This window comes from Podarcis melisellensis, assembly GCF_964234715.1.
Source record: "Podarcis melisellensis genome assembly, chromosome: 13".
Taxonomy (NCBI): Eukaryota; Metazoa; Chordata; class Lepidosauria; order Squamata; family Lacertidae; genus Podarcis; species Podarcis melisellensis.
Genome location: NC_138545.1, coordinates 22,795,396 through 22,820,517, shown reverse-complemented (window position 1 = coordinate 22,820,517; position 25,122 = coordinate 22,795,396). Strand labels below are relative to the sequence as shown.

The window sequence follows — 25,122 nt, the reverse complement described above, 5'->3', positions numbered from 1 at the left end:
ATGGCAGTTCCCTGACATCCACCTCCCCCCCCCCAGGACCCCCTCCACCCCCGGCCCGACTTTCTGATCCAACCTCGTCCCTTTCCTCGGCCGACGATGCGGGGAATCCCCTGAAGGAGTTGTCGCCATCCTCTGAGGATTCAAAACCCGCTTCCCACCCGCTCTGATCTCTTCCCGCGGGGTGGGCCTCCCTGTCTGATTCTTTTCCCTCTGACGCCTCCCCTCCCTTCTCTTCGGAGGCAGGAAAACCCACCAAATCCTCTTTGTTGTCTGTGGTTCCAAACTCTTCCTCCCAGAATCTCGCTAGTGGTTTTTGTTTATCTGGGAACAGGCTGTGGAATTCTTCCACCAGATACCCGCCATTGATCGCCTCAGCGGGGACCCACGTGTTTTCTGACCAGGGTTCTCCCTCCCAAGCTACCAAGTACTCCACCTGGCGACCTCGCCACCTTGAATCGAGTATTTCCGTGGCTTGGTTGTGGTGTTCCCTCTCCTCTACCCACAGGTGGGTGGTGACTCCTCCCTCCCACCCTGGAAATTCCCGCCCCTCCCTGTACGGTGAGAGTAGGGACCTATGGAACACCAGATTTATCTTCATGCTGTCAGGCAACTTGAGCTTGAATGCCACGGGGTTCACCTGCTGTGTTACCTCAAAAGGTCCCAGCCACCTTGGCTGCAACTTCTTGCACCCTCCCTTCAGGGGTAAACCTTGGGTTGACAACCACACCCGGTCTCCCACCCGTTTGGCCTTCCCCTCCAGACGGTGCTTGTCTGCCTGCCTCTTGTAAACTTCCTTGGCCCGCTCCACGTTCATCTTGAGATGCTGGTGCAATCCTTCCTCCCCCCTCCCCGGGAAGGCCCTGGGGTGACACCCATAATTGGCCATGAACGGGCTCATTCCCGTGGACACATGTTCAGCGTTATTGTATGCAAATTCAGCCAGCACTAGCTTCTCTACCCAATCGTTCTGTCTCTCGCTGACGTAGCAGCGTAGGTATTGCTGGAGTATACTTTCCCTCTTTCTGCTTCCCATTGGTTTCCGGGTGTATCGCCGTCGAGAAGCCCACCTCGACCTGCAGCAAGCTCATGAGCTTCCTCCAGAACCGGGAAGTAAATTGTTTCCCACGATCTGATATGACCCTCAAGGGAACCCCATGCAGCCTGAAGATGTGATCCACAAACAACCTGGCTGTCTCCTCTGCTGTCACCGCATCTGAGCAAGCTATGAAATGGCACATCTTCGTCAGTAGATCGACTACTACCATGACTGCTGTCTTCCCCCTTGTCTTGGGCAAATCTGTCATAAAATCAATGGACACCACCTCCCAGGGTCTTCCCGGCGTGGGTAAGGGTTCCAGTAACCCTGCGGGGGCAGCCCTCTCCCCCTTTGCCCTCTGGCAGCGGTCGCACCCCCATACATCCCATACATCTTCCCTCACCCTTGGCCACCAGAATTGCCTGGTGACAAGCAGCATGGTTTTGTGCTGTCCAAAGTGCCCTGCTGTTGGGTTGTCGTGGAGTTGTTTGAGTACCTTCCCCCTCAAGGTCTCCCCCGGTACATACAGTGCCCCCTTATAGTACAGTAGCCCTTCCTTTTCCTCAAACCCTCCATGGTTTTCCCTTCTGTCCCGGAGTTCCCTGATTTTAGTTTGAGCGAACACGTCGTTTCTAGTAAGCCCGGCCAGTTCTCGTTTCCCAACCAACGCTCCCCCACACACCCATTGGTTCTTGGGAAACACGTGTCAGGCCTCCGGTGGTCCCTCTCCTTCCATGTACTCCGGCTTCCGGGAGAGAGCATCAGCTCTTACGTTTTCCTCTCCAGGCACGTATCGGATCTCGAAGGAAAACTTGGAAAACTCCTGTGCCCATCGAATCTGTCTCTGGTTGAGTACTCGCGCGGTCCTCCAGTATTCCAAGTTCTTGTGATCCGTACAAACCTGGATCTTGTGCTGCGCCCCTATTAACAGATGTCTCCATCGGCGAAACACCGCATAGATCACAAGCAGTTCACAGTCATACACCGTATAGTTTTGCTCCGACTTGCTCAGCTTCCTCGAGAAAAGGGCACATGGCCTCCAGCCCTGCTTGGCCCCCAGCTGCAAAAGTACCGCTCCGATGGCTCAGTCTGATACGTCGGTCTCCAGCCTCATGGGCTTCTCCAGATCAACGTGCAGGAGCTGCTCTTCCGAAGCGAACGCCTTCTTCAGTCTTTCAAAGGATTGCTGGGCACTTTCTGTCCAGGCGAACTTCCTTTTGCTACTGAGAAAATCTGTGATGGGCGCTGTCAAGTGGGCGAAGTTCTTGATAAACTTCCTGTAGAAGTTGCTGAACCCTAGGAACCTCTGCACGTCCTTCCGGGTTTTGAGGGCCTTCCATTCCAGCACTGCCTGCACCTTGCTTGGGTCCATAGCTAGGCCCTTGTCTGACAACTTGTACCCCAGAAACTCGACCTCTCTGGCGTGAAATTGGCATTTTTCCAGCTTGACCCACAACTGGTGCTTCTGCAGTCTCTTTAGCACTTCCCTGACGTCTCTGACATGTTGCTTCTCATTGTCCGAATAGACATCGTCCAAAAATGCTACACAGTTCTTGTACAGCAGGGGCCCCAACACATGGTGCATGAATGCTTGAAAGCAGGCAGAGCCCGATTGTAATCCAAATGGCATGACTATGTACTCAAAAGCCCCCAGGGGGGTGAACACGGTGGTTTTCCATTCGTCCCCCTCCCTCATTCTAATCAAATTGTACGCTCCCCTGAGGTCCAGCTTGGTAAAGATTTTCCCCTGCCTCACCCGTGTTAAAATGTCGTCAATCCTGGGCATTGGGAAGGTCACAGGTTCTGACACCAGGTTGACGGCCCTGTAATCTAGCCTGGGCTGATTAGTCTCTTTTTTGTCCACAAAAAAACACCGGACTGCCCCCAACCACCTTTGATTCTCTTATGAACACCCTCTTCAGGTTCTTGTCAATAAATTGCCGCAACTCCTGCATCTCCCAGTCAGACATGGCATACAGCTTACCCACCGCCAGCTGAGCCCCTGGGAGTAAGTTGATTTGGCAGTCAAAGGGCCTATGGGGGGGTAATCTATCTGCCTCCTTCTCGCTGAAGACTTCCTTCAGGTCAGCATATTGTGGTGGCACCTCCCCTTTTGGTTCCACAGCTGGCCCAGCCACCCTGGCCACTGTCATCCTTGGGCTCCCCCCCCCAGACAGTGTTCTAAGCAGTAAGCTGACCCAAAGGTGACTTACCGCTGATGCCATGACACTACTGGATTATGCAGTGCCAGCCAGCTCATCCCCAGTATTATTGGGGGTCCTGCCAGTGTGGCCACGTGAAAGGCAATGGTCTCTGTGTGCCTGGAGACCCTCATTCGCATTGGCGGGTTCTGGTGTGTCACTCCCCCCCCCCCAGAAGTTCCCTGCCATCGATGGTGGTCACTTGCAAGGGAAAATCTAGGGGCAGCAGGTGGAGTTGGTGCTCCAGAGCAAAGTCCCTGCTGAAGAAATTGCAGGAGCTGCCTGAATCCAGCAGCCCCTCCACTTTGACTGGGTGCCCATTCGGGAGTTCTAGCACCACTTCTATGGCTATAGCTGCCCTGGGAGGGTCAGACTGGGGCACTTCTATTGGTTGCTGGCCTGGCTGCTGCCCCCGCTGGTTGGCAGCCAGGCATTGTCGTTTCCCTGCGCCTGCCTTCCCCCCCTTCTCCTCACCACCAGCAGCTCCCACCATCCCTTGCCAGGCCTTTCTTTGAGGGCAGACCCTGGCAAAATGTCCTGGCCGTTGGCAGAGGAAACACTTCTTGGTGGTTTTCCAATCCTTCCCCTCCCTCTTGCGACCTTCACTGGAGTTTGAAACTTCGCGCGCGCCATCTATTTCCATTGGCTCAGCCGCCTGGGAAAGCTGTCTCAGTATTTCAGTAATGCAGTAGTCATGGCAATGTTCCCCTCTCACTTCACGTTTCTCCTGAGCCCGCGCTTCCTGCCGCACTCCAATCGCAAGCACAGCCTTGGTCAGCTGATCCATCGACTGTGGGCAGGGCGCGCGGGACAGTTCGTCCTTCACAGATGGGGACAACCCCTCCTCAAACAACATTTGAATAGGTTCAGAATCCAGATCCCACCCGAGCCAGTGGATCAACATCGCAACGCGCGACCAGTAGTCTCTAACTGACTGGCTTCCCTGCTTGCACCCCATCAATTCCCGCCAAGTCACATTTTGCTCCACTTCACTGCAATACATCACATCCATTTCTTGAAAAAATTTCCTAAGGTCCTTCAAGGCAGCATTTTGCATCACCATTAGGGGCCTGATCCATTCGCGTGCCCCATCCTCCAGATGCCCCACAATGTAGGCTACCCTTTCCCCATCATCAGCAAAGTCATTATGCTGCAGTTCCAAAGCATACTCTATTTCCGTTCAGAACGCATTGTAGTCCTGGGGCTTCCCCCCAAACTTGTGTACCAGCCCCGGTACCTTCCCTGCAATGGGGGTGGGTCTGACCTGTGCATCCTGAGTCCGTCTTTCGTCCAGCCGCGCCGTCAGGAGAGCCACATGCTGTTCCAAATCTCGGTTCCTCTCTACCATATTTTGCACTCCATCTGCTTGCTCCGTCTCCCCGGCTTCCCTGGTTTGGCTCATCATGCTGCCTCTCTGAAGCTGTGCACAAGCAACTTCGGTGACTGACGGATTGCTGTAATGGTTCTAGGGTTTGCTCGTGCACAAGTTGCTGCCACTCCTGGCTAGGTTACCTGGTTGAACCCTTTCTGTCTGGACAGTCCTTCACTTCGTGGCTGTCTCAGTCGCTGGCAGAATCCGTCAGTGGGCGTTTCTTGAACTTCTTCCAGCAAAGAAGTTCTTTGACTCCAAGTCTCCTCCTACTCTCTGTGTGTGGAAGTCTTCTGCGCAGGGAGGGTGTGGGCAGCGGAGTACCCGTGCTCTCCCCACTGGTCTCCGGTGAAGAGTCCTGGAGCTTTCTCTCCGATTCCCCTATCTGCCCCCCTTCACCCCTGGTGTTACGCTGTTTTCCTGCCCTGGCAGATGGGCTGGCTCTCTCCCTGCTGGGACCCTCTCTGGCATCGCTCTGGAGCCCTCCCTCCAACTCTGGCTCTGATGGCAGTTCCCTGACAGTATCCAAGCACAGGGAGCCTGTTGCTTCTGAGCCCAGGGTGTGGATAAGAAAAATGACCACATGATAACTATCTGGGATCTGCATTTTGGTGGTCAGGGGCTCCAACTCTTCTTCCTCCTCCTCTCTGCATACAGCGAGGCACCCTTTTCCAAAGGAAGGAGCTTGGACTCAGAGGCAGGGTAAGACGCTGCCTGTGGAGGGTGGAACTGAAATGCTTCTCTCCCAAAGAAAGCACTGCTGCTGCTTCCCGCTTTTCTCATTGTCTTTGTGGATGTCTGGCCCCCACAATTTTATTATTGTGGGTGCCCAAGCTCCCAGAGTGCCCTGGAGTTGGCTCCTATGTTTCAAGTATCCTCATGAAAATGAATGCTACTTTATGAGGGTTCCAGTTTTTAAGCATGGTTTTGAAGCATGTATTCAGAAACCACTTTTAGAGCTTACTGTTTTTCGTGTGTTTGCACGAGCAAACACTAGAACCATTACAGCACTTTTAGAGCTTACAGAAACCACTTTTAGAGCTTACTGTTGATCACACAAAGGTCAAGAGTGGAGGAGGTTTACTGGTGAACTTTCCGAGGGGACAACAAACATGCACCCACCTTTATAAATTTGTTTGCATTCAAGTATCCAGGCAGAACACCTATTTGACTATTTGGCGGGATGTATGATTCCACAAAAATGTACAGATCGTATTTAATTTTTGTCTAGTTCACATCCATTCTAAATAGTAGAAAATAAATTAGATCTTTAAGCTTTCCTGGATTGCATTCAAATTTTGTACCCAATCTTACCCTCACGGTCCGAAATCTTCCCTTCTGGACATGGGATGCAATCGTAGCAGCAAAATGGCTCCCCCTCCTTCACTTTCTTGCTAGAACCAGGATGGCAACTCTCAGTACAGACAGAAAGAGGCTGGGCCTAATCATAAATAAGAGAGAGAAAGCCTTTTGATATGAAAACTACATGTAGTTGATTATGTTATGGCTTCATCCCACAATATTGTACCAGTCCTGGAACACTATAACAGGCTCATCACATATACAAAATCAATGAAATTCTATTTCAGATGGTCATGTGCTGTGTGTTTCTATACATATATATTTCTTTTGCTCATGTTTAAAATAAATTTTAGACAACATGATGGTGACTTAGCACTTACAAAGGTATCAAATAACAGCTAACAAATTGCTGATGGATGCCTTTTACCTGGTTAAACCAGCTGTGCCATGTTATGGCATCTTTGTTGATGGTAAACACTTGGTCTGGAGGAGCCTCGGGATCTATCCTCCCAACTTTCACTATAGACTGGTTTGAGGAACTAACCCAGTTGATAACATCAAATCCAGCTACTAGCTGTCCATTCTGGTCAAAGGAAACCTTTTCCCCAGCACTGTTGTTAAATGAGACACTTCTCAGGGAATAATGGACCTACAGTTAGAAGAACATCAATCACTACTTCTTCTGGAAGCACATTTGAGTATAGAGTATTCCAAGTTTGGCCACATTCTAGATTTGTATAAATGCCTTATGATGCTTGCATGTTTATGAGTCTGTTGCTATTTTGGGGGGTGGGAGTGTGTTAAATGGAAGGAGAAAAGGCCAATTCTTAATCTTAAAGTTAATGCCAAATGCCACAGATATCCGTTCCACAGGCACACAAATGTGCACAATTACTTTACCTCTACCTCAGCAGGGAAACCTCATAGGAAAGAGTATTTTCCAATGAAGTTTAATTTTTCTAAGACATACTTGAGCAGCCAAACACCATAAAAATTAATTAATTAATTTGTTTGTCATTTCAAGGAAGGAAAATAATACTAATTCATTTCTGGAATGAAGATGAAATGGAGACCACGGGGGGAACCAGCAAACATTTAGTCATAGTTCGTGAACTACTACATCTCCATAATATTGTGTTTTATCTGACAATGTTAAGTTCATTACCTGCCATGGCAGTTGGCTGTGAAGGGTCTGTTCACCTTCCTTCATCACTGATCTGTGTACAGATGATGACATTTTATGTAAAGCATGGGCCACAGCATAGACAGCATTGTAGATGCTGTAGCTGTGACCAGTCATGCTGATCCCAAAAAAAGAATCGGGAAGACTTTCAAGTTTCTCCTTCCCAGTGCAGATATCCTCCTTCTGTTCATCCAGAGCTTGATTTGGAAATACACAGCCAAAGGCATTTTGCCAAAAGTCCCTTATGAAACCATCTCCTGTGGTGCTGGATGGGTTTGTGCTCTGAACAAACTGGTGAAACAGTGGGAGTTCACTGGAGTGAATTTTGAAGGCAAGAGCACCATAGAATAGTTCATCATCCCAAGTCCTTTGAATAACAAATGCAGTATGTTCCACCTGGGCTGTTGCTATCCACACTTTTGGTTTATTTGCCATGCTTTCTTGCTGTGATAGATATGGAAGATATCTGAAAAAAGCCATGGAGTAAGATTCTCCATAGGCCACTATGACATTGGCTTTGCTGCCCATCACTTTATCATGTATTTTTGCACCATCTTCCATCACATATTTAATGTCTGTGACAAAAGTCAATGTTGGAATTCTTTCTATAAAAGCAAAACAGATCTCATTCTGGGAAAACATTGGAACCACAGTTTGCACAAACCTTTCTCCATCTGAGGTATCCATAACAATGAGTCCAATCCACTTCCACCCAAAATACAAAAGTAAATAGAGAATCCCCTTATACTGAATGACTTCCTTGGGGATCATCTGGTAGAATGGAAGGCCTGGAGTTTTATCATTCATCACTGGAGCAGGGCTATATATTAGCTAAAGATAAATGAAGAGTAGAGATTGAAAAGACGATAATAACATTTCTGTAAAACTCTCAGGTATCCAAAGAAATTCCATAGCTTTATATGAATAGTCTTTACAGTTACCCTGCAAAGTAGGTGTACACTTTAAACATTTCTTCTAAATATTTGGTACTGAGATGGAGAGAGCTGTGGCTTCCCTTTGGCAATCTATTGGTTCCACATTGAAGGAAGACTTGGATTGGGCATTTCACCACTCCCATTAGTCCCATTTATTCATTGTTAAATCAATGCAGTCATCAGAGAGACAGAGACGGTGCATGAAGACTACAAACATCATAGTGAATGATGGTGTAATAGAACAAATAACACTAGCCTAGGGCACAAGACAAGGATGCCCCCCTTTCCCCAATTTTATTTGTATTGGTCATTGAAACTCTGGCCAATATAATTAGAGAAGGTGGAAATATAAAAGAAATAAGCAATAAAGAAAAAGAGAGAACAAGCTTATTTGCAGATGCCACCATGTAAACAATCAAAAATCCATTGGAAAATATGCAGGTAATAGAGGCACACTTGAATTTTTTTGGGAGAAATAACAGGGTTACAGATTAATTAGTCCAAATTAGAGATGATGATATTCAACTATAATGAAGATGAAAAACCAAATTTATTGAAGAAAATAAAAATAGATATAAAATCAAGATATGCAATAAAGTACTTGGGAATAAATATAAAAAGGATTTTAGAAAATTTAGAACAAGAGAATTTTAATAAATTAAATAAAATTAGAATGTTATCCATTAAGATATTGGAGACATAAATAAAGGGTTGGCAAAGTATGATCAATATTTTTTTTATTGGGGATAAGAAACCTAGAATTAATAAAAGAATATGGTATAAACCCCAGAAAACAGGTGAAGTGGGTCTCCCCAACATAAAGTTATATTATATAGCAAATCAGTTAAGATATATCATAGATGGGATAACAGAACAAGGAGTGTTAGAATGGTTAGATAGTTTTACACAGGAAATGAGGGAGGAGTTAGAGAATATATATTTTTATCATCCCAAATAGGCAATAGTAGCAGAAGATTAAAAATCCCTTATTAAAAAATACCATTGAGATATGGGCAAAAGATAAAGGAAAATTGATATCAGCAAATTCCCCACCAGCTCTGGTGGTGATGATAGAAGACTTACCAGTAAATTTAAAAAAGGAAATTGAAAAAGAAGCGAAAGAGAAGAAAATATTCAAAATAAGGTATTGGGTGGAGAAAGAAATAAGAGAAGCTCTAACAGAAAGTAAAATAATTTGGTATAGCTGTATACTGTACAACTGGAGCAATTGTCAAAGAAGTGGTTAAGGGAAAACAAGAACTGCAAAGAATACACAAAATCTGGGGGGGGGGGAGATTATAAAAGGGGGAGATAAAGAAGAAAGTACAGTTAAAAAGGGGGAAACCAGTGAAATTTATAAAATATTAGTAGAAATGGAGGATCAAGAAGATCAATTAATAGAGGTGAGGGGAAAGGAGACAACAGGGTGGATAGATTGTCAAAGCTGGGGGGAAATATGGGAGAATTGTGCATTGAAAATGTTGTCTATAAGAATAAAAGAAAATTATTATAAATTAGTATAGAGATGGTAGTTAACACCAGTCAGATTAAATCAAATAAACAAGGAATATTTGGTGTTATGTTTGAGGGGATGCCAGGAAATTGGAAATTATCTTCACATATGGTGGGGGTGTAAATATGTACAATTTTTCTGGCAAAGTGTGTTTAAGGAGATAACAGAAATCACTGGGTTAAAGCTGGTGAAAGTTCGGAGGTAGCATTATTATCAATTTGCAATGGGGTGGACGGTTTGCAGGCTATAAAGGACTTGCTCACAAAGTTATTGACAGCTGCAAGAATTATGATAGCTAGGAAGTGGAAGGGACAAGCAGAATATAAAATGGAAGAATGGCATAAAGAGGTGTGGGATATAGCTATTAAGGATAAATTAACATGTGCCATTAAGATAAGACGGGAAATACGCAGGAGAGATTATTTTGAGGACCTGTGGAAGGTGTTTGTAGAATTTGTATTGTTAAAATGGAAAGGGTTCAAACCATCGCAAGAAATGTTGAAATTTGGAGAGGCTGGATACTTACAATGGAATGGTCTCAGTGGTGGGGTGCACACTTTTATTCTTATTTATTTATTCTTATTATTTTGTCAAAATCAAAAATCAAAAAATATATTTTCTCTTGGTGGGGGGGGGGGAGAAAGAAGTGAAACAAGCAAACAAACAAAAAGACTACGAACAGAGGTACTTTGAGTTCCGGGGATTTTTGTTTTGTTTTGTTTGAAATTAAAAAAAAAGACCTCTTAGCAGCTTCTTCCTTTGACCATCATTTTCTGAGCATCATCACCTGCAGTCATTCAAAAATATTCTTTACTGAAACTCTCACCCCCAATGATTCATTGTGATTTCCAGCATGCAACAACCTTCCTTGTCTCTTGTAATTTCATCCTCAAATTTCACCTTTTCCAGGAAGCTTTTCGAACATTCCCTTGTCCTTACTGCAACTATGAAAAAGTATGAGTAACAGAGTTCATCACATATTATTCCCCTTTCTAACTATGTCACAATTTAACCCATTGCTCTACATCCATTTTACACAGGAAGTTCCTTGGGGTGTGGACTTGCCTTATCTGTTCTTTGCCATGCACTCTGTGCTGCTAGAACAAAACAACTACAACCACAAGACATACATTTTACCTGTGGAATCTTGTAAATATCCAAAACATTTGCCACATGAAGGGAGATATGGGAGTCCAGTCCCCCAATGACTGCTACTAGATTATTCCTGACATCACATATGTAATTGGGGACAAATCTCTCCAGCGTGGATGTAAGTAGCATTGTAGCATGGTAGGTTGACTTTGCACTGAAATAGCTGTCATAAATGTGGAAGCCCAAGGTGACATTGGGCAAGATCATAATGTTTTCATTTATCTCCTTTACTGCGAAGGCCAAGGCTAGGATGTGCTGGTAATTCTTTGGTACTACGCTAGGAAAAGAGAGCTGAATTTTGTATCACAAAAAATATAACAACAATGACAAAATGCCACTCTTTAAAATCTGCCTTCCTTTACAATTATAGCATTTATAGACATCCTTTATTGAATTAATCTTATTCTAAAGTGATATATCAGAATATAGAGCACATGATGGTATCAATGATTTCATCAAAAGATGTGGTGTGGTATAGATACTTAGCAAATTACCATTTAGAGTAGACTGCAAGAAATTAACCTATTTCACACATATCTAGTTTTTGCAATTGTGATCTATTCTACTAGCAGCATTCATCACCCAATGTATTATTATTTAATTCCTTTTATTGAATTTCCCTAAAACAGATAGGTACAGGTGCCAACTCCCTGACTGCACTCCTTGGGTGCCTGAGCACCCACAAAATTCCCCATGAAGGGGCTGGGCACCCAGAAATTTTGGTGAAAGGCCATGCACGCTGCCTCCTGCACCCCATTCACAGTCCAATTGCACTCCCCTAAATCTGCCTCTGAAGAAAATGTAATAAAACTGGATGGAGGAATTAATACACTTTAATATGCATGAAGGTAGCAGCTGCTTTCATTTGCTGAAAGTGAGCTGGGCTGTTGAACAGTGATGAGTAAAGGCATGAGTATGCTCTTTGTCTCCCACACGAGTTCATTCCCCACTCTTGCTGCCTTTCTCCAGATCTTCTACACTCATTGACAAAGTTGTGATATTTACAGCAAATGCAACTGTTTATGGGTTTTCTCTTACAGGGTATGGGGCAAAATCCTTGAGCAGACTCTAATTTAATTTTTAAAATGTTAATAGGAGTTAAAATGGAGAAATCAGATTCAGAACACTGCCCCCCTTTCAAATAGTGCATCTTCACATGCTACCAGGGTAATTAGCTCAGATTTAGAAAATGGCATGTGAGAAAGGGATAAATGCCCTTTCTCTGGTGCCAAAGACCCATTCTTTAACAGGGATACTAGCACATCTTATGGGGCTGTACACAATTAAGGTAAGGTCCTGGATCTTACCTCACTTTCATACTCCCCCTGAAAAAAGGGTGAAAAGGAAGTAAATGAAACGGAAAATAAACTTATAATTCCTTACATAAACTCTTCATGTAGTGTTGGGAGGGGTTCTTCTGTGAAGTCTATTGAACTGGAGACAATGAAGCTCTGAGAAGCAATAGCACCAATTATAAGGTCTCCATCCTGATGATATTTGTGGAAAGGATGGTGTGGATATTGGAACCTGCACTTAAGAATGTGAGCTTTGCATGCCATTTGAGGAAGCATTACCAGAAGCAAAGTCACTAGTATCACCATAGTGATTACATATGCTAATCATTCCTTTATATATGCAGATTTCCCAGTTCCATCTATAACACTTTCAGGAACATCTCTATGATTGCAATGCTCTGATCTGAATGTTCAGATAGTCTTCTATCAATAATGAAATCTAGATCCCTAAACTCAAATATTAGTGACATTATTGGTATATGTGCTCCTGTCCCTAGTCCCTAGACCTGTATCTGAAATATAGAGCATATATTTATGGAATTATCCTTCACTTAAGGGAGGGTTTTTTTGACAATTGTTTTTACTGTTAACTGAATGCCCCTAGTGATTTGGTATTTTTGTGTCTGCTTTTTGAGACAAACACCCAAGTTAATTACAACCTTTATGATAATTAAAGGCTAAGGAACCCACCAAGTCAAATGCAGGGATTCTATATAGCATTTCTTATTAAAATATTTTTTTGTTGTATGTTAACAGAATTTTTGACTTTGTACCTAGTTGGAATAGGAAATTGTATGTAGGCTTAGATTGACCCAAAGCAAGGAAAATACATTAGAATTAAATGTTCTTGCCATAGAGCCAGAGGGGAAATTTAAATCCTTGAACATGGGATTTGAATGATTTGGAAATGATTTTTCTGGAAAGATTGAAAGACTGGTTTTACTTCTTGCATGAGAGGGAGACATGGCAAACTACCACCTCGGTTTGCCTAATAGTAGGCAATGCATGTTTCCCTCATCTGGTTACTAGAAACCACCTGAGGGTAATTTCTGTAGTGTGTGCATGTGTGTGCGTGCGTACCCAGGCTTGTGCGTGCTCTCACACATGTGTGCACCAATATTTTTACATCACAGTTTTCCTTTAATTTTGATTCAGTTTTCCAATGGAATATTAAAACAAAGGTCAGCTTTGAGAAAGTTGTATCAAGCAATGGTTAAGAAGAAACTCAGGGTTTTTACCCTCTCCTCCCTGGATTGCAAAGTAAGGTAAATGAACAAACATTTGCATTCTTCAATACATCCTTCCTATTAGATGCAAGTTATTATTATTCAGTTTAGGCCTCAAGGTAAAGATGCAATTTTTTTTGCAAATGCACACATAATACACAGATTTAACAAAATGCACACATGACTAAATGCCTTCAGATTTTCTTCTGATTAACTGATCCTTGTTGTTCAGCTCAGGTCTCAGCACAATTATATAACATTTGGGGGAAAAGATGCAAACCAGCAAACCAAGGCTGGAGGCTAAGATTGAAAAGATCTCCACGGCTACCATGTATTTTCCATTAGAACTCAGGTAAGTTGGAACAAAGGACAACCAAACACTGCAAAAGACCAACATGCTGAAAGTGATAAACTTGGCCTCATTAAAACTGTCAGGCAGCTTCCTAGCAAAGAATGCTATAATTAAACTGACAATTGCCAGGAAGCCCATGTAGCTCAAGACACAGTAGAACATAATCACAGATCCTTCATTACACTCTAGTACAATTTCATCCATTATTGAATGTCTGTCAGCATCTGGGAATGGTGGAGATGTTGCTAGCCATAAAGTACAAATACTTGCTTGAATAAGGGAGCAGGAGAAAACAATAGAATTGGCTAGTGTTTTCCCCACCCATTTCCTCATTTTGGATCCTGGTTTGGTGGCCATGAAAGCCAGAACTACTGTGGTGGTTTTCGCCAGAACACAAGATACAGCCACTGAGAAGATGATGCCAAAAGCAGCTTGTCGGATGAGACATGTCACCTTATTAGGCTGTCCAATGAACAACAAAACACAAAGGAAGCAGAGCAGGAGGGAGATGAGGAGAGTATAAGTGAGCTCCCGGTTGTTTGCTTTTACAATTGGAGTATTCTGGAGTTTCAAAAATATTACAAGCACTGAAGCTGCAATCAAAGAAAAGCAAAAAGCAAGAGAGGCTAAAGTAAGCCCCAAAGGTTCCTTGTAAGATAGAAAGCTTATATGCTTGGCAATGCATGAATTCTGGTTTCTGTTTGGATAATTTCCTTCTGTGCATTTATGGGAGTCATTCATATCTGAGAAAGAAAAGATATAGTCTTCATCTCAAAAAGTAAAAATATCAGAAAGCACAATGACATACAATGTTCTTCCCACTGTTCTTAACTGTATATGAGCCAAATTCTTTCTGATAGAATTGAGATCAAGTTCATCTATGGCATGGGTAGGGAACCTCTGTCCCATGGTCATCTCGGCTCACCAGACCTCTGTGTTTAGTTCACAGGACTTTCACTGTGGCCATGGGTTCAAGCCCCACATTGTGTGAAAGATTCCTGCATTGCAGGAGGTTGGACTAGATGATGCTCCTGGTCCCTTCCAACTCCATGATTCTATGATCTATTATCTACCTGCCCTACATCTGAGATAAATCAGGTAAAGATGAGGCTGGGTCAATGAGAATTTGTAAGCAGTGCTAATCAGTCCCGTGCAGAGCTGATAGTTTGGACTTTCATGTGCTCTGCTTCGTAATGAGGATTAGCTAATAATCCATCCTGGAAAATTGGGTCATCTGAAAACATTGTGACAGCATTGACTGAGTGATGAATTCCCCCCTCCCCCACTTGTCAAACGTGTCACGTAAGGGAAGGGAAGGTAAAAGGTAAAGGGTAAGGACCACTGGACGGTTAAGTCCAGTTGAACTTGACTATGGGGTGTGCCACTCATCTCCACTTTCAGGCCGAGGGAGCCGGCATTTGTCTGCCAACAGCTATCTGGGTCATGTGGTCAGCATCACTAAGCCACAGAACACTGTGATGGAAGCCAGAGTACACAGAAATGCTGTTTACCTTCCCACCACAACGGTACCTATTTATCTACTCACACTGGTATGCTTTCGAACTGGTACGTTGCCAGGAGCTGGGACAGAGCAACAGGAGCACACCCCGTCGTGTAGATTCGTACTGACGACATTACAATAAGCAAGCCCAAGAGGCTAAGTGGTTTAGACCACAGCACCCCCCATGTCCTTGTTGTCACATAAGGAGGTAGTTGAGAAAACAATCCAGCCCACTAGCCAAATCCAATGTAGGCTTTTTAATGGCCCAAACCAGCTTGTTGAATCAAGGGGATATGTGGCCAATGTATCTTTCTCTATAATTACCCTTCTAAACTACTTGAACTTTCTAAAATGTCTTCAAAATAGTCATGTGATGGGTTCCATGTCTAGCTCTGGTGGCAGCAACCCGGTAGTGTTTTATTCGCTTAGCAAAATATCCATGTGAATATTGCATTGTGTGGACCTGGAAACCTAGTGGTGTTGAATTAGATTTGTGTTTGGTTTTCTAGTCACATTTTGCATCCTCTCCAGTTCCATGTTAAGTGTTTTGGCATGGAAATAATTTGACCTGCTACTTGCATTCCAGTCAGAGCTTGCAACAAATCACTCTTGGCCACCATCACTACCTGTACTTCTCCAGGCATTGATGAGTCCAAGGGCACCATCAAGCGCCATACCTTGTCAATCAGAGGAGTGCATTCATGTGTGCATACACTGTGTTTGCTGAGCCCATATTTTATACAGTCTGTATATGATGCTTGTTAGTTAATGTGTGGTGTGTTATGCCTAATAAAGGATTTTGAATGTGTGTAGAGACACAAGCTTTTTAAGGCTCAGGGAATCATACTATTTAACAGTTCTTTTATCTTCAAATGCAAATCCAAATAAAATGTAATACAATGGTCATATACCTGGTTGAGAACTGCATATTAAAATTGCAGGATTTATAAATATTTCATCCATTATTGCTCACTGGTGCTCTAGAAACTACCCAAGCTTCTAAGAATCTAATTGGAGAGAAGGCAGCCAGGCACATCTCTGTGATAAGGTTCTGCATGCTATTTCTTACCCAGCTGGTCTGAAATCTTTCCCTCTGGACATGGGATGCAATCATAGCAGCAAAATGGCTCCCCTTCTTTCACTTTCTTGCTAGTACCAGGATGGCAGCTCTCAGTGCAGAGAGAAAGAGGCTGGGCCTAATGTTCCAAATATAAAAAGGGATAAAATAATCAGAAGGAAAATGAGCTAAGAATTCTCAAGATGTGGGGGACCTGTCACATGTTATCTAGCTGTCATGAAGGCTGCTATTATTTGGCTTCAACCCACCCAGCGGTGAAATGTTGAAATCCTGATTGCTCCTCATCTGGACAGGATGGCAGTAAAAGATACATCTAACTAGTTTCATTTTCAACTCTTTTCACTGTGAGGTGCAACCTGTATTTGCTCTGATTAACCTCGGTTATAGAAATATCACAAAAGGTGTGAAAGGTGTAGTTGTATAGTTGCTAAGAGTTCCCTGCTACACTGCAAGCTATGCTGTTGATATCAAGTCTCCAGATAAATTATGCACTTGCTGTAAACAAGGTCAGTGAAGAAGCTGAAGCTGATTAAAGATGGGCAAGTTGCAGTACTGTAATGAGAATCCTTGGTAGTCGGGAGTTAGTATATTGCTGCTGGGCTAATCTAAGCTCATTTCAATTATTTTAAACCAGTGGTATTCCGAACGTCTATCATTAGGGAAATCTTCCTTCAAAATTGAGTATGCAGGGTGCTTCTCAAGTCATTGACAATCAACCATACCTGGTTAAAGCCCCTGTGCCATGTTATGATATCCTTGTTGATGGTGAACATTTGATCTGGAGGAGCCTGCGGATCCACCCTCCCAACTTTCAACTTACTAAAGGATTGGTTGGAGGAAAAAATCCAATTAATAATATCAAATCCAGCTGTTAATTCCCCATCCTGGTCAAAGGAGACACTATCCCCGGCACTGTTGTTAAAAAATACACCTTTCAGAAAATGATGGAGCTGAAGTGAAGAGAAAAAGGTGAAGTTAGAAAATAAGCGCAGAGTGAGATATATTTGCCTTAGATGATTGAAAATTTCTTTCTTTTGCCATTCCCTTCCCTTCATTGCATATATTTTCATGTGTATTTTGTGCTGGATGTGTGGGGTGATTGATTGTGTGTGTACAGTACACACACACACACACACAGAGAGAGAGAGAGAGAGAGAGAGAAATAAGCTAAAAGTAAATTCAACTCATATTTGGTGGAGCCAGCAAGGGTTTTTACTATATATTTTATACAGTTTTAAATTACTTGTCCTCTAAATGAATACTTTTAGTATGTAAAATCTGCACGATTTTATTTATTTTTCTGCATTTTTACTTCATAAAGTGAATTGATATCGAAATACAATAAATTAAAATAAAACTAAACTCATTGTTATGGGGGGGGGGAACCTGCTTTAAGCACACATGGGATAACACATGAATAAAAAAATAACATTGTACATGTCTTAAAGCTTCATAGACAAAAAACACACAACACACAGTATATTTTGTTTTTTTTAATATAATTTTTATTAGGTTTATAATATACAAAATTCAAATTGCAAAAACATATTTCCATAAATCTAATGGGCTCCCCCCATCTTCCGGGCACTGCATTCTCTGTAAATCCAAAACCTCAGCAATTTGTTGACTTATTTTAAACATAATAATATATCTTCCATTTTATCGTGATATCTGGTCTCTAAGCATTTCAATCCAAATCCATTAATTTTTAATTTCAACACAATAAAATTATTTCATTACACCACTTCTGTCTTGTTGTGCCTTATTTACCAATTCAAAAATTTACCGATACTGAAGCTGTACTTTCCTAGAAAGGAGCATTTTTTTAACATTCATACAACTTATAATGCTTTTTCAAATAGTCCTTAAATTTTTCCCAAACTTCCTCCGTTTCTTCTTCTCCCGAGTCTCGAATTCTGCCAGTCATTTCAGCCAGTTCCATATAGTCCATCAGCTGCGTCTGCCATTCTTCCAGTGTGGGTAGATTTTGTGTCTTCCAGTGCTTTGCCATCAAGATCCTTGCTGCTGTAGTAGCGTACATAAAGAAAGTTCTATCTTTCTTGGCCACCCTCTGGTCTACCATGCCCAAGAGGAAGGCCTCCGGTTTCTTGGGTACGGTAAATCTAAGCACCTTTTTTAGTTCATTATGTATCATCTCCCAGAAGGCCTTCACCTTCGGGCAGGTCCACCAGAGGTGTAGAAATGTCCCTTCCTCTTCTTTACATTTCCAACATTTATTATCAGACAGGTGATATATCTTTGCAAGCTTGACTGGGGTCATGTACCACCGGTATGTCATTTTCATAATATTTTCCTTCAAGGCACTACATGCCGTGAATTTCATTCCGGTGTTCCATAACCTTTCCCAGTCTTCAAACATAATGTTATGCCCCAAGTCCTGCGCCCACTTTGTCATAGAGGATTTAACAATCTCATCCTGTGTATTCCATTTAAGCAGCAAGTTGTACATTCTCGAAATTAGCTTAGATTTTGGCTCAAGCAACTCTGTCTCTAGTTTCGATTTTTCCTCCTGGAAACCCACTTTTTTGTCCGCTTTAAAAACTTCCTGAATTTGAGCATAATGCAACCAATCTCGCACCTTGTTTTTTAACTTTTCCATACTCTGCAACCTCCATTTATCTCCAATTTTTTCAATTATTTCCCAATATTTAGGCCAGTGGGCCTCCATATTGAGTCTTTTACGTGCTTTGGCCTCCATCGGTGAGAGCCACCTCGGAGTTTTACTCTCCAATAAGTCTTTATATTTTGACCAGACCATAAAAATTGCCCTTCTGACAATATGGTTTTTGAACAATTTATGAACTTTAACCTTGTCATACCACAAATATGCATGCCACCCAAAAGCATTATCAAATCCCTCCAGGTCGAGGACATCGGTGTTCTCCAACAAAATCCAATCCTTCAACCAGCAGAGGGCTGCAGATTCATAATATAACTTCAAGTCCGGCAGGGCAAACCCCCCTCTTTCTTTCGCATCTGTTAGTATTTTAAACTTTATTCGGGGCTTTTTGCCCTGCCAGACAAATTTAGATATATCCCTCTGCCATTTTCCAAAACATTCCACCTTATCCACGATCTGGAGGGCCTGAAACAAAAATAGCATTTTCGGCAATACATTCATCTTTATAGCAGCTATTCTGCCCAACAAGGAAAGTTTCAGTCTTGACCATGTTTCCAAGTCTCTTTTGATCTCTGACCAACATTTCTCATAATTGTCCTTAAACAAATTCAAATTTTTGGAGGTCAGGTACACCCCTAAGTACTTTACTTTTTTAACCACATTTAGTTCTGTTTCTTTTCTGAACTCCTCTATTTCAGTAGTTGTCAAGTTTTTTGCTAAAACTTTAGTTTTTTGTTTATTCAGCTTGAATCCCGCCACCCGACCAAAGTCAGAAATTAATTCTAACGCTCTTTTAGTACTAGAGGCTGGCTCCTGTAATGTTAATACCAAGTCATCTGCAAATGCTTTCAGTTTATATTGTTTCTCTCCGACCACAATTCCCTGTGCCAACCGGTCATTTCTAATCATGTTCAATAGCACCTCCAGGACTGAAATAAACAGCAGAGGAGATAGAGGGCACCCCTGTCGTGTCCCTTTTTCAATTTTGAACTCCTCTGTCACCACGTTGTTTACTATCAATTTAGCTTTTTGTTCTGAATAAATTGCTTCTATTCCATTTTCAAACCCCCGCCCTACTCCCATCCTTTCCAAATTTTTCTTCATAAACATCCAAGAAATGTTGTCAAAGGCTTTCTCCGCATCAATAAAGATCAACACCGCTCTTGTATTTGAGTTAGTCTGTAAAAATTCCAAAATGTCAATGATGTTTCTTGTGTTGTCAAATAAATGTCTGCCAGGGAGAAAGCCTGCTTGGTCCTTATGAATCACTTCATTTAATACTTTCTTAAACCTGCTTGCCAAAATGTCTGCAAAGATTTTGTAATCCACATTTAGGAGTGAGATAGGACGGTAGTTTTTAAGTTGAGTTTTTTCAGTTTCTGATTTTGGTATCAACGTGATGAAAGCTTCTTTCCACGTTTCCGGTGCCTTCCTCCCCTCCATAATCTGGTTACAAACTTCCAACAATGGTTGTATCAATGAATCCTTCAATGCCTTGTAATATTTGGAAGTAAGTCCATCAGGTCCCGGAGACTTGCCCAATTGGAGGTTCTGAATGGCGCATTCAATTTCTTGGATTGTAATATTACAGTTCAGGGTTGCTCTCATTTCCTGGGGTATTTTTTGTAATCCATTAGTTGTGACAAATTGGTCCACCTCCGAGCCTTTTTGTGGCCTTTGTGAATAAAGTTCTTTGAAATATCTCTGGAAACACTTTCTAATTTCCTCGGGTTTCTGAACCATTCTCCCTTCAATCTCTAGATTTGTAACTGTGTTAAGCTTTTGTCTCTTTTTCAACTGCCAAGCCAACAACTTCCCGCACTTATTAGCAGATTCAAAGGATCTTTGTTTCATTTGTTTAATTTTCCATTCCACCTCTTGATTTATCAGTTTCGAATATTGTGCCTGGAAAAACTTCACTTCTCTCAATACTTCCTTTGATTTAGGCCTGGATCTCAGTTTTTTCTCTCCTTCTCTTATTTTCTCCAAAATCTTCTCCTTCTTTTCATTCCAGAGCCTTTTTTTAATCGTGTTCTGCTGTATTAGAAACCCTCTCATAACTGCTTTACTTGCGTCCCAGATTGTTCTTTTTTCCACATTTGTCTTTAAGTTTATTTCAAAATAATCCTTTAAAACTTTTTGGGCCTTCTTAACAATCTCCTGATCTCTTAACAAAGCGTCGTTCATTCTCCATCTGAAAGATCCGGTTGTATTTAATCTCAATTCCATTCTCAAAGCGTTGTGGTCGGAGCAGGTTTTTGGGCAGATTTCCACTTTTCTGGTCTTAGGTGCCAGCCCTCTAGTTATCCATATTTGGTCGATTCGCGTCCATGTCATGTGGGCCTCAGAAAAGAAAGTTCCTTCTTTCCCTAGAGGGTTCTTGATCCTCCATATATCAATCAAATCCAAATTGTCAGTCATTTCGAAAAAGGTTTTTGGTAGTCTGCCGTCTTTCGTTATATTAGCACTTTGCGACTTATCCATATTCACTGAGGCGACGCCGTTCATATCTCCCAACATGATAATGTTGTTGTAATCCAAATAGTCCAGCATAGTCTCATGCAGCTTCTTGAAAAATTCCGATTTTCCATCATTTGGGGCGTATATTCCTAGAATTAACAACTTTTCTCCTTGTGTCTGAATTTCAATTGCTAAAATTCTACCCTGTTCATCTTTGAATACGAATTTTGGTGACAAGTTCTCCTTTGCATATATCACCACTCCTCTTTTCTTAACTTTGTCCGATGAGATAAATTCTTGGCCTAGCCTTTTGTTAATTAACACTTTTCTGTGGAGTCTTGTCACATGTGTTTCTTGCAGGCAAATAATGTCCAATTGTTCTTTTTTCAAAATATGAAATACTTTTCTCCGTTTTTCTGGAGAATTCCCGCCATTTATGTTCCAACTAAGAAGCTGTAGAGACATCCTGGTCTGCTTCTTAGATATCACAGTTGGGTATCTAATTTGTCCTCCGTTCCCGAAGGCTGTGGTGCCGGTCCGCCTCCAGATGGTACGGGTCTTGGTGGTGATCCCGGTGGTGGAGGCCAAGAATCTGCAGCTCTCTTTTGGAGGTCCTCCTCGTTGTCGTGTAGGAACTTCTGGTGGTCCTCTGGTGTTTTAATTCTTACCTTCTTTCCTTTATAGGTGAATGATAGACCTTGAGGAAATTCCCACCTGTAAGGGATTGCGTTGTACCTTAACAATTTGGCCAAGTCTGTATATGAGGCTCTAAGGTCCAACAGATATTTAGGAATGTCTCTATAAATTTCTGCCCTTTTGCCTTCAACTTCCAGAGATTTTTTAAAATGTTGGCCTAGTATCTTGTCTCTTTCCTCTCTTGTTCTCAAACAAACCAAACAGTCTCTGGACTTGTCTTTCTTAACCGATCTTCCCAATCTGAAGGCCGTCACAATTTTGAAGTCTTTATCTTCCTCAACCCCCCAAAATTTAGAAAACAACTGCGTCAAAAATTCCTCTAGGTTGCCCTGCTCCAGCTCTGGGACGGCCCTCAGCCTAAGATTACATTCCTTACTTTTCAGTTCCACCATTGACAGGTAGGCTTGCTGTTCTCCTACCTGTCTTTTCAGAGGTCTTACTTCCCCTTTGATCTCCTCCACCTTTTTGCACGCTTGCTCAGCTTTTTGATTGGCTTCCGCAGCTAATTTGTAGTTCTCCGCCGTAGCTCCTTGCAGTTTCTCAATAGCCTGAGTATGCTGGGAAACCTGATCTGTTAACTTACTGATAGTAGATGTAGCTCTGTCAATTTTAGATGACTGATCGTCCACCTTCTTATTCAAAAGTGCCAGTTGTTCCAAAATTTGTTTCAAGACTGGATCAGTTCCTCCAGTTGCCATATCTTCTGTTGCAAGCGTTTCAACTTCTTCCTCCTGCGCCGTCAGCACAGTTGGTACCGAGGATCTGCGTTGATGAGTCAACGTTGTTTGAACAAGCTGCCCAGCTCTCTTATCTTTTTTCTTTTCTTTAGCTTCCTCAGCTAAAGCTTCCTTAGCTTTAGATGCTCTTGTTTTCCCTGGGCCACTCATTCCCCAGCTGCCTCTGTTCAAGGTCAAATAGTCTTTCAATCCATGAGAAAGGCAAGTCCAGAATGTAAACAATTAAACCACAAAAAATCCCAATAAGGTACAGTTCCCAGACCTCAATGCCTCCGCAAATCCACTAGGGGGGGTTTTCATAAGAAAGAAAGTTTCTTTTCCACCATCAAAGTTCCTATTTCAACTTTTATAGTCCCCAAGTTCAAAAAGGAGGCTTTCAGATAGTTCTGTTTCAAAATAGTGCCACAAGGTAACGGAAAGGTTCCAATATCAGTATTAAAGCGATAGTGTATCCATCAATGCAACAATTTGTACTTAAGAAAAAGTTTCAGCAGCCTGACAGTACTCCTTTGCAACACTGGCAGTCCGATAGCTCGGTTATCCCCTTCAATTCCACGTCACTTCACAATAGGGGGAAGATTCCTTAACGCAATGAACCAACAGATTTAATCCTTCAATCTTTTTAATTTCTAGAAGAACACAGTCTGTTAATGCCCCTTCATACTAATTTCAAAGTCTCTTTTAAGCGCTTCAGCCCACGTCGGGCTCTTTGCTTTGTTCTGATTAGCAGGACCGGAAGGCGGACTTCCTGTTACTCGCCTCCCGTTTTCAGCCGAATTAAACGAATTTAAATCAATCTTTAGTCAATCTTTAGTACCCCTTACTCACGGGTAAATTGCAGCCAATTCCGATGATTTTCAAGAAGAAAGGTCGACGCTCATCAGCAACAGCAGCGCGGCTTCACTTCCGCGAAAAGAGCGATGAACTCACAGCGCCGCTCCCCCGTTCACGTTCCGGAGCCTCTTACGAGGTCCCTTCCTCGTTTCTGGGGGGGCTTCTGGCACCCGCCGAGTCCCACGGCCGCAGGCTCGCTCTGCCTACGGTTTGTCTTAATGGGTCTCCGCTTTGCCGCAGCGGACGACCCTTTTTCGCGGAGCCCCTCTTCACACAGTAAAGAGGACCGCCATTGCCGTTTTGCGCCGCCTCCGGAAGTAACACACAGTATATTTTGGTTCCATTATCTATTTGCTATATTAGGAGCTTTTAGGAATCACAGATTCATAGAATCTGTGCCCAATCCCTTGCAATGCAGAGATCTTTTTGTCTAACATGGTGTTTGAACCCATACTGAATTTGGGAAGATGGCTAGGCAATTTAAATTCTGCTCTTACAACCACAGATATGACACTTTACCTGCCACAAGTGTTGATTCTGATGTTTCTGTCCTTTGTCCACCATTGCACCATGTTTGACTCTAGATGAGGACATAGCATGCAAAGCGTGAGACAATGCATAGACAGCATTGTAGATGCTATAGCTGTGGCCAGTAATAATCGTTTCAAAAAAGGTCCCAGGAAGACTCTCCAGCTTCTCCTCACCTGTACAAATATCTCCATTCACCTCTCCTGCATCTGCAGTTAGGAAAACACACCCAAAAGTCTGTTGCCAGAAGTCCTTGATAAAACCATCTCCTGTTGTGCTGGATGGGTTTCTGCTGGCAACAAATTGTTGAAATATTGGCAAATCATTGGAGTGAATTGTAAATGAGAGAGATCCATGGATTATTTCTGTATCCCATGTCCTCTGATAGACCATCGAAGTGAGGTCCGCCTGGGCTGTTATAATCCACACTATGCCTTTGGGTTTATTTCTTGTATTTTCTTGTTCTGACAAATATGGAAACCACCTCAAAAGTGCAATGGTGTAAGATTCGCCATAAAGCACCACTACGTTGGCATTACTATCAATGATGGCATCGTGTATTTTTGCCCCCCTTTTCATCATATCATTAATTTTTGTGACAAAAGAAAATGTTTGACTCCTTTGTATGAAGGCAAAACAGATGCCACTCTTGGCAAAAAGTGGCAATACAGTTTGCAAAAATCTATCTCCATTCTCATCATTGAAAGTAAGGAGTCCAATCCACATCCACCTAAACTGCAGGAGCATAGACAGTATTCCCTCATACTGAAGCATTTCCTTGGGAGCCATCTGATAGAAGGGAAGGCCAGGAGTTTTGTCATTCATCACTGGAGCAGAACCATATATGAGCTAAAGATAAATGCGTGCAAATGGGGGAATAGATGCAATGACAATGCCATTTACATGTATTACTTTTCAGTGTTCATTTTCACATATTTTGTCAACAATCTTTACAATAACCCTATAAGTGGAAGTGCAAGATTTCCAATGCAATAGACCGGTTGCTAAGGTCAAAAACACATAAATTAACACCCATGTATATATTCCAAATTCACCCGTATCATTCTCTCTCCAAATCAACAA

The 25,122-nt window shown here is 42.6% G+C and overlaps 1 protein-coding gene across 1 annotated transcript in view; it reads right to left on the bottom strand.

Moving 5' to 3' along the window:
- Positions 1 to 25,122, bottom strand: part of LOC309354757 (vomeronasal type-2 receptor 26-like) — a gene marked incomplete at its 5' end in the record, with an annotated part of 90,049 nt that overhangs the window by 55,100 nt on the left and 9,827 nt on the right. Inside the window, 3 exons of the mRNA XM_081885028.1 lie at positions 16,135 to 16,261; positions 16,866 to 17,093; positions 24,031 to 24,888. Coding sequence (XP_081741154.1) covers positions 16,135 to 16,261; positions 16,866 to 17,093; positions 24,031 to 24,888 — 1,213 coding nt within the window. The remainder of the gene's footprint in view (positions 1 to 16,134; positions 16,262 to 16,865; positions 17,094 to 24,030; positions 24,889 to 25,122) is intronic.